At 53.3% G+C, this 16,653-nt stretch overlaps 1 protein-coding gene across 7 annotated transcripts in view; it reads left to right on the top strand.

Annotated features, from left to right (window-relative positions):
* DYSF (dysferlin) overlaps positions 1–16,653 on the top strand; it is a 304,879-nt gene that overhangs the window by 118,322 nt on the left and 169,904 nt on the right. For all 7 annotated transcript variants that reach the window (XM_074992197.1, XM_074992191.1, XM_074992196.1 and 4 more), the window contains 6 exons: positions 745–937; positions 8,065–8,220; positions 13,165–13,296; positions 13,741–13,907; positions 15,855–15,969; positions 16,505–16,610. In XM_074992197.1, the coding sequence (XP_074848298.1) occupies positions 745–937; positions 8,065–8,220; positions 13,165–13,296; positions 13,741–13,907; positions 15,855–15,969; positions 16,505–16,610 (869 nt within the window). The remainder of the gene's footprint in view (positions 1–744; positions 938–8,064; positions 8,221–13,164; positions 13,297–13,740; positions 13,908–15,854; positions 15,970–16,504; positions 16,611–16,653) is intronic.

Consider the following 16,653-nt stretch of genomic DNA (forward strand, 5'->3'; position numbering starts at 1 on the left):
AAGAGTGGAGAAGCCACCGTCCTATACAATCTGACAACACAGTTCTGGTTGTTGCATTAAGGACACACGCAAGTAGATGGAACAGCAGGTTCCATGACTTTTCCCCTGACACCTCACATGACGTGCTCTACGTGTCCGTTACAGATGAGGGACATGGGGGTTCCAGAGCGCTCCCCTCGGGAATAGAATGTCACAGACTCTCAGTCCGTCTGTCTGCTTGGATATTGGATAGCTGGGGAAAGCAGCGGACAGTGTGGCTGCAGGAAGGGCTGGGAATTGAAGCAGGAGTTCATTCTGTTTCACTTGGGCTTTTCTTTTGTAATGTGTCCGGAAGGGTAGCTCATCAGTCGCTGGCGGTTTATTTTTTTTGAACTGAAAACTCTTAAAACGGCTCTGCACCACGAGGGTCCTGTGGAGTTTCTGTAATGTTTATCTTGCCGCTGGAGCCAAATTGTATGCGTGTGTGTGTGAGTTGTGTGAATGCACAAAGCGCAGGCACATCTCCTCTCTGGAACTCACTGCAGCAGGATCTCAGGGTGCCGGTAAGTGTGGTTTGAACAGTCCTTGCTCCTGGTGCCTCTTTACTCACCGAATCTCTCTCTTTGGTGGCTTGTTTTTTTTTTTCATAAACTCGCTCATAAAAAAAACAACCAAAAAACGAGAGCTCAGCAAAGCCGTTGCTTCTCACTACACAGCTAACGCCAGCCCCTTCCTCTGTGCCCCTTTCTCCCACCCCATCTGCAGCCAGCCCCTCGTCGATGTCAGCGACAAGACAGCCAGCACCCACCTGGATCAGTACATGTACAGATTCCGCAGTACCAACCTGAATCAGATTGTCCAGGCTGCTCTGAAGTTGAAACATGAGGATTCTGACCTCCAGACGGTGCTGGACCAGGCCGAAGACTGGCTCTTGAGACTGAAAGCCATGGCAGAGGAGGTAAAAGTGAGGGTGAAATGGTTTTGTTCCAGTGGCCTTTTGTTGTTTCCTTTCGGCCCAACGTGGCGCTTGTCTTGAGGAAAGCCATCCTGGCTGGGAGCAACTCCTTAGGGTTTGTCTATGCAGGGGATGCTAGCAGGTGTCTATGCTTAAACCCCTGGGGCATTTCAAACATTGCCTACGCCCGAGGGGAGGGCCTCTCCTATCTGCATAGGAAATCCACCTCCCCCCGAGGAGGGAGCTAGGTTGACGGAAGAATTTTTCCATCCACCTAGTGCCTACAGGGCGACTTAGTGGTCTTTTTTTTTTTTTTTTTTACACTGCTGAGCAACATAGTTATGCCAACCTAATTCTCTAGCATAGCTCAGGCCTTCCTCTAACGGAGAGGTTGAAATGGATTATGCAGGCCTGCCAGTCGCGGGGCAAAGGGGACAGATGTCCTGGGCCCCTCTGAACTGCCACGGCGGTGCTGCTCCAGCTCCGTGTGGCTGTGTGTTGGAGGAACCCAGTCCTTCAGTCGGGGTACCACTAAATGCTAATTGCCTTAGGCCCTGCCCCTTCCTCATGAGGCCCGCCCCTTCCATCATTGACCCCACCTCTTCTGGGGCACAGAGCCAGGCCCCCCTCCTCTCTTGTCCTTACAGTGGCTGGTGGCCCCACTGGGATTTGATAAATCCCATTAAAATCCTTTGTAGACACTCTTGTTCAGAATTAACAGGTCCTTAATTTGGTTTAGTTACATTCACACTGGAAGTAAAATAAGTTAAACGGAATTAAGACTATTTTCATTCTGAATGAAAAGCTTAATAGGAGTTACATGTGAGTTAACTAATTCAATTAGCTAAATCGTTGATGCCCTTAGCTCATTCAGATGAATTTTCCTGAGTGTCCCTGTAGCTAATTTATCATTAGCACTTTCCAAAACGGATGCACACTCGGAATCATGCTGCTTGAGACTCAGCCAGTTACTGACCCACTGGGGAACAGACGATGGTCTGGAAATTAGTAATCCCCACCAGACCTTCAGCACTAGGCTGTCTGCTTCATTAAACATGGGATATTTTAGGACTTCCTTGGGATCAGTGGCTGCTCTAATCTTTCCAGGAGCTTCCAGATACAATAAACCCACCTCTAGCTGAAGCAAATGCTGATATTGGTGCAGATCATCAAACCTCATTATATGCCTAGGGGATTTGGGCACTGAAATGCCTTTGGGGATCTGGCCTGTTATTTTGTACAGCAAAACCTGCCCGAAGCGCTCATTCCGGACCAGTGAGTGGAAATCTATTAGCAGCTGATTGTTGACTAAAAGCAGATCTAAACTGCACCAGGGACCTATGGGATATATGTAAGTGGCTGTTCGGGGAGTGGGATAACCCCTTGACCATCTGTGCAGACTTCCCTAGGATGTGAGGATCACGTTGGGTTCTTCCCATACCACAAATCCCCACTGGGAATAGCAAAGGAACTCCAGGACAGATTTGTCCCTGGTTAAGCCCTGCACAGTCCCACTTCCTTCACAGGGTTTGCAGAACTGTAACTACATTACAAATCTTTTACAAGTGTAACTGTGATAGTAAAGGGGGTGATTTTTGGCTGTATAATTCTGCCAACCAAGCCTGCCTACTGTAGGTACAGCATAGCGTAGATTCCCAAGAGGCAGAATTCATCCGTCGGCCTAGCGCTGTCGACACTGGGGTTCGGTTGGCATAACCATGACTCTCGAGGATGTGGATTTTTCACGCCCCTGCAAGAGGTCGCGATGCCAAAGTAGGCTTCCAGGGTAGACCAGCCCTTATTCTGGAGTAGCGATCACATTTTAAATGCACTGCCTGCCTTATTCCAGACTAACTTGCATGTGTAGACAAGCCTGAGCCCTCCAGAGCCAGCCCAGCTATAGGAGGGAAAGTTAAGCATCTACTCCTGCTTGTGCACCCACAACAGAACTAGGTTTCCCCTCCCAGCCTCAGACCTTCTCTTCTCTTCTCTTCTCTTCAAAGTTTTGCCCCTTTAACTGTGCAATGGTATAATTAAAGCAGAACCACCCCCGCAAACACGGGTGCAGTTATAGCAGCATGAGGGGTGCTTACGTCAGTCGAGGGTGTTCCAATTTAGTGAAGTGAAATAAACGATACTGGCATAAAGCCGCCCAGGAGAGATTCACATGGTGCCCAGCTGAAGAGCCGAGAACCCAGAGCTGCCCGCAGCTGACAGCCTGTGTTTCTGTTGGTGATGCACATCCTCAGACACCTCGGTGCACACAACCGAGCTCAGTGTACTCAGCTTACAAGGAACGCTGGTCCTCGGGTCTAGCTTTGATTTTCTGGGCCCAGGGCTGAAGCCGAAGCCTGAGCCTCCCCGCCCAGTGCCAAAGCCTGAGGGTTTCAGCCTTGAGTGGTGGGGGTCAGGAGACAGGCCCGCAGCCTGGGGTAAATCTCTTGTGCCTCGGCTTTGTCCCCTCTTCCGTCCAGGACAGCGAGCTCGGGTGGGCATAGGCATCGGTCAAGCAGTACTTTTTATTGTCAGAAGTGGTCCGGCCAAGAGGGCAGGGGACTGGACTCGATGACTTCCCGAGGTCCCTTCCAGTTCTAGATGTGTATCTCCATAAGTGGGTTGCGGTGCCATGAAGGTTGAGGTCTACTCCCCTTAGACAGACCCTCTCCACGGGGCGGTGGGATTTTATCCATCGTCTTTGGCAGCAGTCCTCTTTGTCACTCCCTGTTCTAGAGGGGAGTGGGGTTGGCTGAGCGGTCTCCAGATCTGGATCCAAGTGTCCCTAAAGTTCAGGGGTTCCTGGGCAGCTGGTTCAGCCCATTGTCCAGGGCAGGCCCCGTGATTTCTGGCAGCAAAGTGCCTGTGCTGGAGGGTTCTTGATTCCCTCTGCACGCAGCCTGTGCCACGCTTATCCCAGTGGGGTGTGAGGCCCTCCCACTGCAATGGCCAAGGGAGTTGTGCCCGTGATTTCAGCAGGAGGTGATCTGGGATTAAATGCCCAGGGCCTGAACCTCAGCTGCTGGAATGCTAGTGACTTCAGCACACTACTGGCTCCTAGCGGTTGAGTCCAGCACCCTGGGCTGGATCCTCTGCAGCGGGGAGACCCGTCTCCTCTTTGTTTGTTCCAGACCCTGGCCAGGCACCAGGGAGGGAGGGGGAATTCCTTGGCGAGTTGGTGCCTGATGACTTTGCTATGGTCTGCAAAGCTACCGGCAGCAAAAGCACAGAGAGGGGGCTGGTCTCCCGGCCTGGGGATTGGAGCCACCAGAAGGGGTTTGAGACATTCCTCCTTTAATGGGATCTAAAGTCCCTCGCTCCCCTGTGGGGTGGCGAAACAGGCTGTTCCCCCTCCTTCCCCCAAGAGCCTGATAGCACTGAGGAGAGCTTGGGAGGTGCCAGGCGCCCTTGCCAGCAGCTGTGATTTAGGAGGCAGAGAGGGAGGCACATTGCGGAACCGGGGCCAGCAGCCACAGCGGTTTCTGGTTTGCCTCTCTGCCAGCCCCGGCTTTGAAATAGAACATTGGGTCCTGAAGTCCTAGGGCTGGCAGGGCAGGGGCAGGCTGCCTCCAGGCTAGCGAAGGGAGTCGGCTGTCCTGGCTCGCCTGCCGGCTGGGGACGGGCATCCCAGCAGCTGCTGTGACTCTCCCCGCTCGCTGGGTGGACCAGGCGGCAGAACAGCCACTGGAGAGAGAAATGCCAAATCCTCGTTGGCTTCCTTAGCTGCCGACGCCCAATCCTGTGCCCCAACGCTGGGGGAGCAGCTGCTGAAGCAAACAGGGCGCTCTGTGCTGAGGACACTTGTCTAGGCTGTTCCCCACTCCTTCCCCCTCTCGCTGCTCGGAGGCAGACCCCGAAGCCCGTAACGGAAGCGTCTGGGCTGCCATTTAAAATGCCCAGGGCAGGACATGTTTGAGATTTCTCTTCCTCTCTCCAGCACCGTTCCGCAGGCTGGAGCCCCGGGAGTTGGGGGGCAGTTGAAGGAGATAGCGGGAGCGTGTGCTGGGGGCAGGATTTCTGCGCTCCTGAGATAGGACTGGCCACAAGGCAGGTGCTGCTTCTCTCTGGATTCAGATTGTCCAGCTGCTGAGAGTTGCCACAATGGGAGGGCCTCGGTGAAGCCTGGAAACGGCAGAGCCCTGACAACAACCGTGCCAGCGTAGCATCTCCCCCGTGGCATCGGTGATTGCGCTGTCAGCACCGAAGCACAGAGCCCTGCACCTGAGCTAAAGGAGTAACTCCGTTAGCCAGCAGCAGCAATAGGCTGTTATCCTCGTGGTGGAGCAGCCGCTAGCAAAGGATGCGCCATGTGTTGCGCAGGTTTCCTATGCCCATTCAGTCAGTGGGCGCACAGAGGGAGGGTGGTGCTTCAGAGTTCATGTCCCAGTCCGTCCTTGCCTTTGCTGCGTCTGTCAGCAGGAGAGCCAGGCACAATGGTTACTGTTGGGAGAAGGCCACCAAATAAGCCCAGGAACTAACAGCTTGTGATCCGGTCTGACCTGTGCTGGATCCTTCTCTGTGACTGCCTGGCAGAAGGCTCCAGGTCTGAGTCGTCTGAGATGCGTACGCTGGATGGTTGCTCGTGCACTGAGTCCTCCTGCAAAGGTCCCACCCAGCATGTGCTTCCACCGCCTTGTGAATCCAGGATCTTCGCACGGAAAGCTCATGCCTCTGCCACGGGGGCTAAAGGAGTTACAGTGCCCGCTTGCAGCAGTAGTGGGCTGTTGTCTTCTGACCAACAAGCCCCTAGAGGGGACAGGATGCACATTCTAGAGTGAACTGTGCCAGCCCCCCTCTTGGCCCTTACCATCCTGTGATTGTTATTGTTGTGTAATATTTGTGTTGCAGTAGCCACAGGAAAAACCCCTTCAGGGATTGAGCCCCTGTTGTGATAGACTCCACCCCTCCCGCCTGCCCCAGAAGAGACAGCCCCCAAGCAGATCACAAGCCACATAGAAGATGAGACACAACAGATGGGAGAGCTGACGTGGGCGCCAGAGGGTTGAGATTAGCCATGTGGGCAGAAGTCACAGCATACCGGTTGCCTACCTGTAATGCCGACAGACCCGGGTTGCCAGCCCCAGGGACAGAACCTGCGAGTATAGGGTCTAAAGGGCTGCACTCTGCCATGTGAGCTAAAGGCCAGCTGGCTCTCAGCCAAGGCTGTAGAGCAGAGACTTCACCCACCCCAGATGAGGTCTCAGTGTCTCTGGGTACTACATGCTTCCCTGCGCTGAGGAAGCACCTCCCGAGCTTCTGAGACCTTCCAGCAGTTCTTTCCCTGCCAAGACACCAGTTGTAATGCTGACAGACCCGGGTTGCTGGCACTAGGGATAGAACCTGCACTCGCAGGTTCTATCCCTGGGGCCGGCAAACCAGGTCTGTCAGCGTTACATACCCATGACAGGGGCAGGTTGCCTGTAGTTCATGTTGTAGTGGATAGATGCCGCGTCCCTGCCACCAGCGCACTTGGCAGCAGCCAGAGCCCGTCTTGGCACCACCGGCAGAGAGGGACTAAGCCAGGGAGGCTAAACGGCTCTCTCTGGCTACGTCTACACGTGAAGCCTACATCGAAGTAGCCTATTTCGATGAATAACGTCTACACGTCCTCCAGGGCTTTCAACGTCAATGTTCAACGTCGATGTTCAACATCGACGTTGCGCAGCACCACATCGAAATAGGCGCAGCGAGGGAACGTCTACACGCCACAGTAGCACACATCGAAATAAGGGTGCCAGGCACAGCTGCAGACAGGGTCACAGGGCGGACTCAACAGCCAGCCGCTCCCTTAAAGGGCCCCTCCCAGACACACTTGCACTAAACAGCACAAGGTACACAGAGCCGACAACGAGTTGCAGACCCTGTGCATGCAGCATGAATCCCCCACTGCAGCAGCAGCAGCCAGAAGCCCTGGGCTAAGGGCTGCTGCACACGGTGACCATAGAGCCCCGCACGGGCTGGAGAGACAGCGTCTCTCAACCCCCCAGCTGATGGCTGCCATGGAGGACCCGGCAATTTCGACGTTGCGGGACGCGGATCATCTACACGGTCCTACTTCGATGTTGAACGTCGAAGTAGGGCGCTATTCCGATCCCCTCATGGGGTTAGCGACTTCGACGTCTCGCCGCCTAACGTCGAAGTTAGTGCCGCTACTTCAAAGTAGCGTGCACGTGTAGACACAGCTTCTGTGAGCAGGAGACTCGGAAGAACTGGGATGGAGCCCATCACAGGATACGCTCCCCTGGCTGTGCTGGGCCCATTCTCTCCAGGGGTATCCTCCTCAGCCACCCAGCCGGGAGGAGGAAGCTGCCTGGGGTTGGGAGTGGTTTCTCTATGACTCTGGGGCAGGGTTCCCATATGTGGTGTCCGCTGGCTCCTTGGGTGCCACCTCGGGGCAGCGGACACTGTCCGTGGTCCTCTGCTTGGTGCCCTTGTTGGATCCCTTGTTTGGACCCTGGGACCTGCACCTCTGTCCCTGCGATCGGTTGTTCAGTCTGTGTTCTCCTCTTCTTGTTGGTATTGGGGACTTCCCCTACACCCCGGCATTTCAAGGGGCTGTCACTGCACCTGATGCTTTTGTGGGCAGGGGCTTTGGGTGCCCGGGGTCCTGCTGAGGTCAGGTCGCCTGACCGCTTTCACACACAGGAAAACGCCCCAACAAAGCGGCTGCTGACTGGGGTTTAGTCACCTAGCAGGGAGGCAAGGCGATCCAGTGGGCAGGGCTCAGGGTTCAGACTTGGGTTTGTTCCTGGCTCTGACCTGCTGTGTGATCTTGGCCAACCCCCAGGCTTGTTTGGTGCCTCGGTTTCCCTCCCACCCTTTCTGCAGAGGGTCCCTTTTGACGGTAAGCTCTTTGGGGCGAGGCTGTCTTACTCTGTGTTTACGTAGTCCCTAGCATAACGGGGCCCTGTTCTCTGCCGGGGCACACACGCCTTACTGTAATACCTTCATAATGATGGGTCTTTCCCGGCTCTGCTTTCAGCATCCCTGCCAGCTGTCTTGGAGCTGTGGTGAGGCCGGCTGAGACTCCACCGTTCCCCTCTGTGGCTCACTTTTCAGCCCAGAGTTTTGTTGACTCATGGTATTGATTTGGGGAGGCTGAATAGATGTGATTTGTCTGCTGCTCTCTTTTCCAGCCCCAGAACAGCCTGCCAGACATAGTGATTTGGATGCTCCGAGGAGACAAGCGCGTGGCTTACGCCCGGGTGCCAGCCCACGAAGTCCTTTTCTCCAGGACCAGTGCCAGGTGCTGTGGCAAGAACTGTGGGAAACTGCAGACGATATTTTTGAAAGTAGGTTGGGCTTTTTGGAATGTGTATTTGTTTGGAATAACGGTTTTCTCTCCCCTGAAAAAGTCACCGACAAAACCCAGCAGGGAAATCTGTGAACAGGGAAGAATAAACCCAGCAGCTCTTGGAAAAACAGCAGATATTTAGAGGAGGGATTCCGCTGTTGTTTGGGGTTGCGAAGCGAGCAGGAGAGGCGCATGCTCGCCAGTGATTCAGGGAATCCCCCTCACTGCTGGGTAGGTGAAATTTGTGGGTGAAATTCAGTGGGTGAAATTTGCCCCTCCCTGGGGCCGCCAGGGGGTCAAGAGATCCTATTCTAATCCTGGCTCGCTGAGTGTGCTTGGGTAAGCTGTGTTGCCCCTCTGTGACTGAATTTCCCCTTCTGTAAACTGGCAGCATGGGACTTGGCCTCTGACGTTGGCATGAAATATACTGAATATGCTTAGCTTGTGGCAGAGGTGGATTCTGCACCCCAACCCCAGCACGTACAGATGGTACCACCCGTAGGGCTACACCAGCTTCCTGCGCATGGCACAGCCCCATCTGCTGTCCTCTGGGGAGCTGTCCTCGTCCTTGGGGGAAGATGTTTCCTGGTGCAGTGCACCTCACAGTGTCAGCATTCCCAGGGGGCGGGGTGGGTGCTGGCAGCCTTCCCAATAGAACAGCTTTCACTTGCCCAGCAGGTATGGGAAGCTGTCCTGGAGAACCTGCTCCCACAATACCCATTGACACGGATCTGTGTCTTTGCCCAGCGCCAAAGCTGCCACTGCCCCCTATTCCCCTGCAGATGCTGTTCCACCTGGAACAGAGTGGACCACCGACCTTTGTGTACTGGGTGGTACCACAACACCTGCTGGTCATGGTGAGCCAGGCCTGGTTGGATGCTGCGTCCTGACGTGAGGACTTCAGTGGCTCGTCCCGAGGTTGAGGTCGAGTCTAGGAGTGGGTGGGTGAGATTTGGTGGCCTGCAGTGGGCATGATGTTGGACTACACGGCCACGAAGGTTCCTTCTGTCTTCGGAGTCTAGAAGTAAGACGAGAGGCGATCACAGGGGTAGGCCAAGGTGCAGTCATTCTGCAGCTGACCATCTGTCTCACCCACCATGGTGGTGGTGTCCCTCAATACTGCTGAGACACGAGGACCTGCAATTCTTCTCTTCTTGCAGATGAGCCAAGGCAGGGAGAGATGAAATAGCTTTCCCTAGGTCTCAGTTAGTCTGGTTCCCGAGACTTGCAGATATGTGTCTTTTAATGCAGTGTAGACATACCCAGAGTCCCTTACTCACAATTCTGTCCTGGTTCAGGGTGAGTTTGGCTTTCTGTGGCTGCAGGAGATAACAGCCTATTAGTGCTACCAGTTAGCCAGGCCTACTGCTCTGGGCCTGGAGGTCTGTGCTTTTTAGCACAGATGCTTTTGGGTCTGACCTCCACTAAGGGCCAACATTTTGGAATTGTTTCATCACCCCCATTGCAGTCAGTGGGGTTACCCAGTTGTCAACAAGAACAGAATTTGGCTGAGGGGGCTTTTAATTCCCAACCCGCAACTACTCAAATGACCTGGAGCTATGATCCCCTTGCCAAAGAAAAAGCGTCTTGTGTCTCGTACGAAATGTCTTCTCTCCAGTCCTACCCATTTGGGAGCTGCAGCTCTTAAAAAAACACAACAGCTGGCAGGAAGGAGAGAACCAGAAAATATTGTTTTTTTTTCTCAGTGTCAGCTATGGATGGAAAACTAACATCACTTAAAAAAAAAAAAAGCAAGAGCAAAAAAACCAAATGAGACATTTTGCCATTTATTTTTTCTATTTTTGTTCAAGTACATTGGCTGCTTTCAGTGTCTTGAAGGTCATCTCACCAGTAGATAAACAGCACCAACCCTCCCCCCTGCTCTTTGCAGGGTGAAAATATGTTGGTGGCCCATAAGACTGCTCTCTTGTAGTTTAAATATAATCCAGGACACCTGGGTTCTTTTCCTGGCTTGCTGTGGAACCTTGGGCAAGTCATTTCACGGTGGACTGCCTCAGTTTCCCCAGTCTACCTAGCTCACAAGGGTGCTGTGAGGAATGGTTATGGAAGAGCCAGATCTGGCCAGGTGTTTTTCACACTAGGTTTTTGTTGGAAGTTTCCTGAGTCACCAAAAATTTTCACAGGAAATCATAGAATCCTATGGCTGGAAGGGACCTCAGGAGGTCATCTAGTCCAGCCCCCTGCTTCAAGCAGAATCAACCCCATCTGAGTCACCCCAGCCGCAACCTTGTCAAGCTGGGACTTAAAAACCTCCAGGGATGGCGACCACGCCAGGAAAGGGTCGGTCAACGTGAAAGCAAATGAGCAGGAAGTGATGAGCACTCTGCCTCAGTGTTACCAGTCGCTGGATGGATAAGACATTCACATGGGAGACTTGGATTTGAGTCTGTGCTTTGCCTGATTCACCATGCGGTCCCCGGTAGTGACTTTTTTTGTGGTGCGTTTGTCTCTCTAGCTTTTCACCAAAATATTCAAAAGGTCTCAGGCTTTCCTCTGATGCAAAACAGGCAAGATTTCAAACATTTTCATGGGACAGGGAAACCATTTTCCACCTGGCTGTAGTAACAACTCCTCCCATCCCAAAGAACTGGTCTTCATCAGGGATTGAGCCCTAGAACACAGGCCCCCACCACAAGTGCTCACAGAGTAACTCCACTACCTGGCTGCGGTAGTAGGCTGTTACCCGCTAGTGGCAGGGTACACAACACAGCTGGTCGGTGTGTTACAGTTAATGCTTGGGAAGCGGTTTGATGTTGTCAGATGCGATACGAGCACTGAAAGTTACTGTGCACCTGCATGCCTATGCAAAGACCACAGAGCAGATCCAGGTACACTCCTGAGAGGTAGCAGCAGTTGGGCCTTTTTCAGAGAAGGGACCAGATTCTGCACTCATTTACTCGGGTGTCACTCTGGAGGTGTCCCTAACTCCAGAGGAGTCACTCTGGGTTTACACCAGCATCACTGGACAGAAGTTGGCCCCAGCACTTGGCCTCCCTGTGCAGTACCATTAATCAAGGGTATGCCAGGGAGCTTGAAACGTTTGATTCCACTATCTCAGGCCTCCCAGCATGGCCGTGCAGGTAGTGATTAACATGGCTTCTTCTGGCCATGCCCACTTATGTCTGGAGAAAGGGTCTGAGGTAAATAGGATGAAAGTTCAATAAGGACAAATGCAAAGCCCTGCAGCTAGGGAGGAGCAATCAGTTTCGTTGCATACAAAATGGGAGGCGACTGCCTAGAAAGGAGAGCTGCGGAAAAGGATCCAGGGGTCGTAATGGACCACAAGCTAAATATGAGTCAACATTGTGACGCCGGTGTGTTCTGGGAGGCATTAACAGGAGTTTTGTAAGCAAGACACAAGGAGTCATTCTTCTCCTCTGCTCTGTGCTGAGGAGGCCTTAACTGGAGTATTGTGGCCAGTTCTGGGCACCACATTTCAAGACAGATGTGGAGAAATTGGAGAAGGTCCAGAGAAGAGCAATTAAAATGAGTAAAGGTCTAGAAATGACCTCTGAGGGATGACTGAAAGAACTGGGTTTGTTTAGTTTGGAAAAGAGAAGAGACGGGACAGGATAACAGCTTTCAAATACCCAAAAGGGTGGTACAAAGAGGAGGGAGAAAAAATATTCTCCTTAACCTCTGAGTTTAGGACAAGAAGCGATGGGCTTGTACAGCAAGAGAGGTTTAGGTAGGACATTAGGAACAACTTTGTCTGGAAGGTTAAGCATTGGAATAAATTGCTTACGGAGGTTCTAGCATCTCTGTCATTGAAGATATTTAAGAGCAGGTCAGACGAACCTGTCAGGGATGGTCTAGTCGGTGTTGGGACTGGATTTGGTGACCTCTCGAGAGCCCTTCCAGCTCTAGAATTCTCTAATTCTATGTCCTCCAGTTCCTATTGCTCCTGGGGGTGCCTCATGGTGCTCTCAGTCTGCTGTACTTATGTGCCAGACCTACACCGCCTGCACTTGCTGTTCGCCATTCATGTGGGCTCCGAGGTTATGTGGAACCTGGGGCTGCCCCAGACCCTGTTTGCTGGTAGGTGGGCATTTGGTACAGACCAGCTTCAGGGCACACAGATGGGAGTGTGGTGTTCTGAGACATGTGGTCTTGGACCACCCTTCACCCTGTCCCTTGCCTGCTGTGGTCACCCTTCAGCTGTTCAGCCTCACTCACTTGCATGCCTTTCTCTGCCTCACTTTCTCTTTGCCTGCCCCCTTTACTTGTGGACTGTAAGCTGTTTGGGCTGTGGGCGGGCAGATCCTCACCTGGGCCTGCAGCCCCCTGCCCAGTGTGGGCACTACCCCAGCTACAGGATGGAGGGAGCTGAACATCCTATGAACACGATGCTGAAGTACCATTACTAGCCTGTGTTCCTGGAGCAGGCTGCCACTGCTGTCCGGAGAGCAGGGACCTGCTTGTGCTCATGGAACATGGCAGAGGCCACGGCAAAGGGGCACGGACAGTCATGGCAGAAGCTGGGGTGCAGGCAGTCATGCCCAGTGGTTGGAGCAGCAATAAGCGCCCAGGGTCAGAGTCGATGACCATGATTGGATTACCTGCAGTAAGGTTGGTGTGGCAGCTATTACAGCCCTGGGAAAGTGCAGCCGGCAGCTGGGCTCCTTAGGTCGCCTGGAGAATGGCTCTGCCACTGGCCCTGATCCCTGATGGGCACAGCTGTGTGTCGGGGGCAGCGAGGGGCTTTGCTCTCCCAGGGCAGCTTCTAGGGTGGGCAGCCACCAAGGCGCACACCATATGCTCCTTTCCAGGTCCGGGTGACCATCTCATTGGCTGCAGTGACTGGGGGCTCTGCTTCCACCTTCTCTCATCCCAGTTGGACAGGCACCAACCCTGAGCAGCCTGGGGCTCTGAATGCTGCGGCTGCCCTGAGAATATTCATTGAGTTCCTTTTCTTTGGTAGTACCCACAGGAAGAGGTGATGGGCCCCCGGATCCCAGCCCAGGTCCGGGTTCAGCTCTGGTTTGGGCTGGCTGTGGACGAGAAGGAGTTTAACAAGTATGCGGAAGGGAAACTCTCCGTCTTTGCAGAAACCGTGAGTTGTCCTTGAGCTCTTCCCTGTGGGGGCGTTAACGTGATGGGTATGCACCCTGCCCTGGAAGGCAGAGAATTCAGGGCTCTGCGGTGAGTTGGTGGAAGGAATGACAGCCACAGTTCAGGTAGAAACACTCTCATTGCCTGAAAACCCTGAGCCAGGGGACAGACCAGAGGGACCTCCCCCTCGTGTCACTGATTCAAATCTCATTCATGCCAGCTGCTGTTGAGATCATGACCATGTTCTCTGGTGCCTGCTTCTCAGGCCACTCCTTTGAGGAGATCCCTGAGACTGGCTGTCTGATGGAGTGCTCTGTCCGAGTGGGTGTTTACCTGTGTTTTGAATTAGCGAAGTAGCAGATCCATGGGGGGTCTCTCTGTGATGTCGCTCTGCTCCTCAGCCCAGCTCTTATCCTGAAAGTGTCTCTCTGGTTTGATGTCTTAGTATGAGAACCAGGTGAAGCTGGCGTTGGTTGGGAACTGGGGAACGACGGGCCTGACATACCCCAAATACAGCGATGTGACCGGCAAAATCAAGCTGCCCAAGGACAGCTTCCGTCCCTCCGTTGGCTGGACGTGGGCTGGGGACTGGTTCATCAGCCCAGAGAAGACGTGAGTAGATTGCTTCAAGTTAGCTTATTGTGTCCAGTTCTGGTGTCCACAACTCAAGAAGGATGTTAAGCAACTGGGGAGGGTTCAGAGAAGAGCCACAAGAAGGATTAGAGGAATAGAAAACCCGCCTTCTGGCGGTGGTCAAAGAGTTTGATCTGCTTAGAGCCAATAAAAGGTGATTACGTCGCTGCTTGTAAGCACTTGCCTGGGCAGCAAATGTTTAATCATGGGCTTTCCAGTCCAGCATGCAGAGGCTGAACAAGATCCAGGGTTTGCGAGCTGAAGCTAGATGCATTCAGAAATAAGGTGCCGATTTTTAACCGGGTGGGTTATTAACTGTTGGAGCCATTGATCAGTTCACTAGTTCTCCAGCAGTGACAATTTTTAAATCCAGATTGGATCTTTAGCTAAAAGCTTTGTTCCAGGGGGTCTGTTGTGGGCTCGTGACATAGCAGCTCAGACTACATGATCACATAACCGCTCATAGGCCTAAAACAGATATAGTGACCTGATAGCAGCCCATCTGGCGGCCTAGAGGGACATGAGTGCAAGGTTCCCCTCTTCTCCTGACAGCGGCTGGGAATTCTGTCTGCTTCCTAAACTATTACATTGAGATACTTTGTATTGCAGTAGCACCTCAGTGCCCCAGCTGTGGACCAGGCTCTGGGAGTGCTAGGTGCTGTAGAGACACAAACAAAAATGATGGTCCTTGCTGAAAGGAGCTTGCAAGCTAAAAAGCTGCTGCACGTAACCACAGGCCTGGTCCTGCTCCCCACCAGTTTGTCTGTTCCCCTGGTCTGCAGCTGGCTGGCTCAAGGGGATAAGGTGTGGTCTTCAATCCTGACCCACCTTGCCCATGCCTCAAGGTCAGACTGGATGATCAGGGAGGACCCTTCGGGCCTTGGTGTCTGTGACACTATTAACTCCATTCATCCCTGCTCTCCTAAACAGAGTCACTGTAGCTGTACGCGGTGCAGGTGGGCAGAACCCTCTGCATTGCTATCCCATCTCGGAGAACCTCCGCCCAATGGAACCATAACACCAAATTCACGGCCACGAGAAATGCATCTTGAAATGTGGAATCCGGTGCCCCCTTTTTTGCAATCTGATCTTTTGTGTGATTTTACCCTCTCCCATGCAGATTTCCTGGGGGAGACCAGCCTCTCTCAATTAAGGGCCGTGCCCAGAAGGGAGTTGCAGGGGGGATGCTAAGGCTATTTGAAGGGGTTGTAGTATTACCAGCCTTACTACTGCACTATTGCCAGCAGCAGCTCTGCCCTTAGAGCTGGACTCCCAGTCAGCAGCTGCTGCTCTCGAGTTGCCCAGCTCTGAAGACAGCACTGCCGCCAGGCAGAAGTAAGGATAGCTGTACCGCAGTCCCTCCTGCAGTAGCTGTGTGATCTCCTCGTAACTCCTTTCAGAGGCAGGACCTCTCCTATCCCAGCACTGTGAAGTTTCAGATGCAAACAGCTGAAATCATGAAATCTATGATTTTTGAAACCCCGTGACTGTGAAATTGACTAAAATGGACCATGAATTTGGCTGGGTGCTATCCACAGTACTTTGGGCTTCCCATAGCTGTTGTCAGAAGAGAGTGGCTCAGTAGAAGCAGGTGTCACTTAGCCCACCCTGAAAATACTGCCACCTCTGGGGCGGAACATGGGCAGCTGTACAATGCAGTGCAAGTTCACACCAGAAGTGGGTGCAGTTGGAATGGCATGTCCAGCTGAAGCAGGATCCAGGCTCACATCTGCTTTGGAAGAGCCTGCACAAACCAGTGGGATTTTCTAGGCATCTGCTCAGTGGCTTTGGTGAGCATTTCCCGTTCTGTGGGTGACGGGGTGGGATGTATGAAGCAGCAGCCGACTGAATGGACAAGCCTTTGTAGAGATGGTGCGGGGGACCTCTCAGTCACTTCTCTGTCCCTCTCGTCCTCCCTGGGCGCAGGTTACTTTATGACACAGACGCTGGTCACATGAGCTTTGTGGAGGAAGTGTTTGAGAATCAAGCCCGGCTTCCTGGTGGCCAGTGGATCCACATGGCTGAGGCCTACACAGATGTGGTGAGAACTTCCCCACACCCCGACACTGGAGACTGTGGTATTCCTTCCCTGGCAACCCCCTGATTGGCCTGGGATGCTGTTCCCTGCTCTGCCACTGGCCAGCTGCGTGACCTTGGCCATGCCCCCCGCCCACTCTGTTCCTCAGTTTCCCCATCTATCAGATGAAGATAACTATTCTGGCTTGCTGGGTAGAGAGCTTTGAGATCTATTGCTGAAAAAGAGAGGTGGTGTTATTATTACTTATTAATAGTGTCGCCCTCCCCAGACAATGGTCTGTACACTGTCCCATCTGCAGATGATGTGTGCCAAGCAGCAGGATGCAGCCTGGCGTTCTGTGCTGTGGAGGGCTCGCAGGCTCAATGCAGAACTGATGTGAGACAGACCCTCCATTCAGCCCTTGGCTTACAGGCTTCATCACTGGGAATCCTGAGGCGCGCTGGGCCCAGCCAGAGCCACCCTGGAGGTCCATGAGCGTGGGCGGTCGGGGAGGTTGTAGGCTGAGGCTGGCTCAGTTGGGTCCCCTTGTGTCTTCCAGAATGGGGAGAAAGTGCTTCCTAAGGAGGAGATAGAGTGTCCCCCAGGGTGGAAATGGGAAGACGTGGAATGGGACACGGATCTCAACCGAGCTGTTGATGAGAAAGGTATGCCAGAGCCGTACACAGATTTCAGCTCCCCACCCCGTCT

Source organism: Carettochelys insculpta, chromosome 4 (genome assembly GCF_033958435.1).
Source record: "Carettochelys insculpta isolate YL-2023 chromosome 4, ASM3395843v1, whole genome shotgun sequence".
In the NCBI taxonomy this organism is placed as follows: Eukaryota; Metazoa; Chordata; order Testudines; family Carettochelyidae; genus Carettochelys; species Carettochelys insculpta.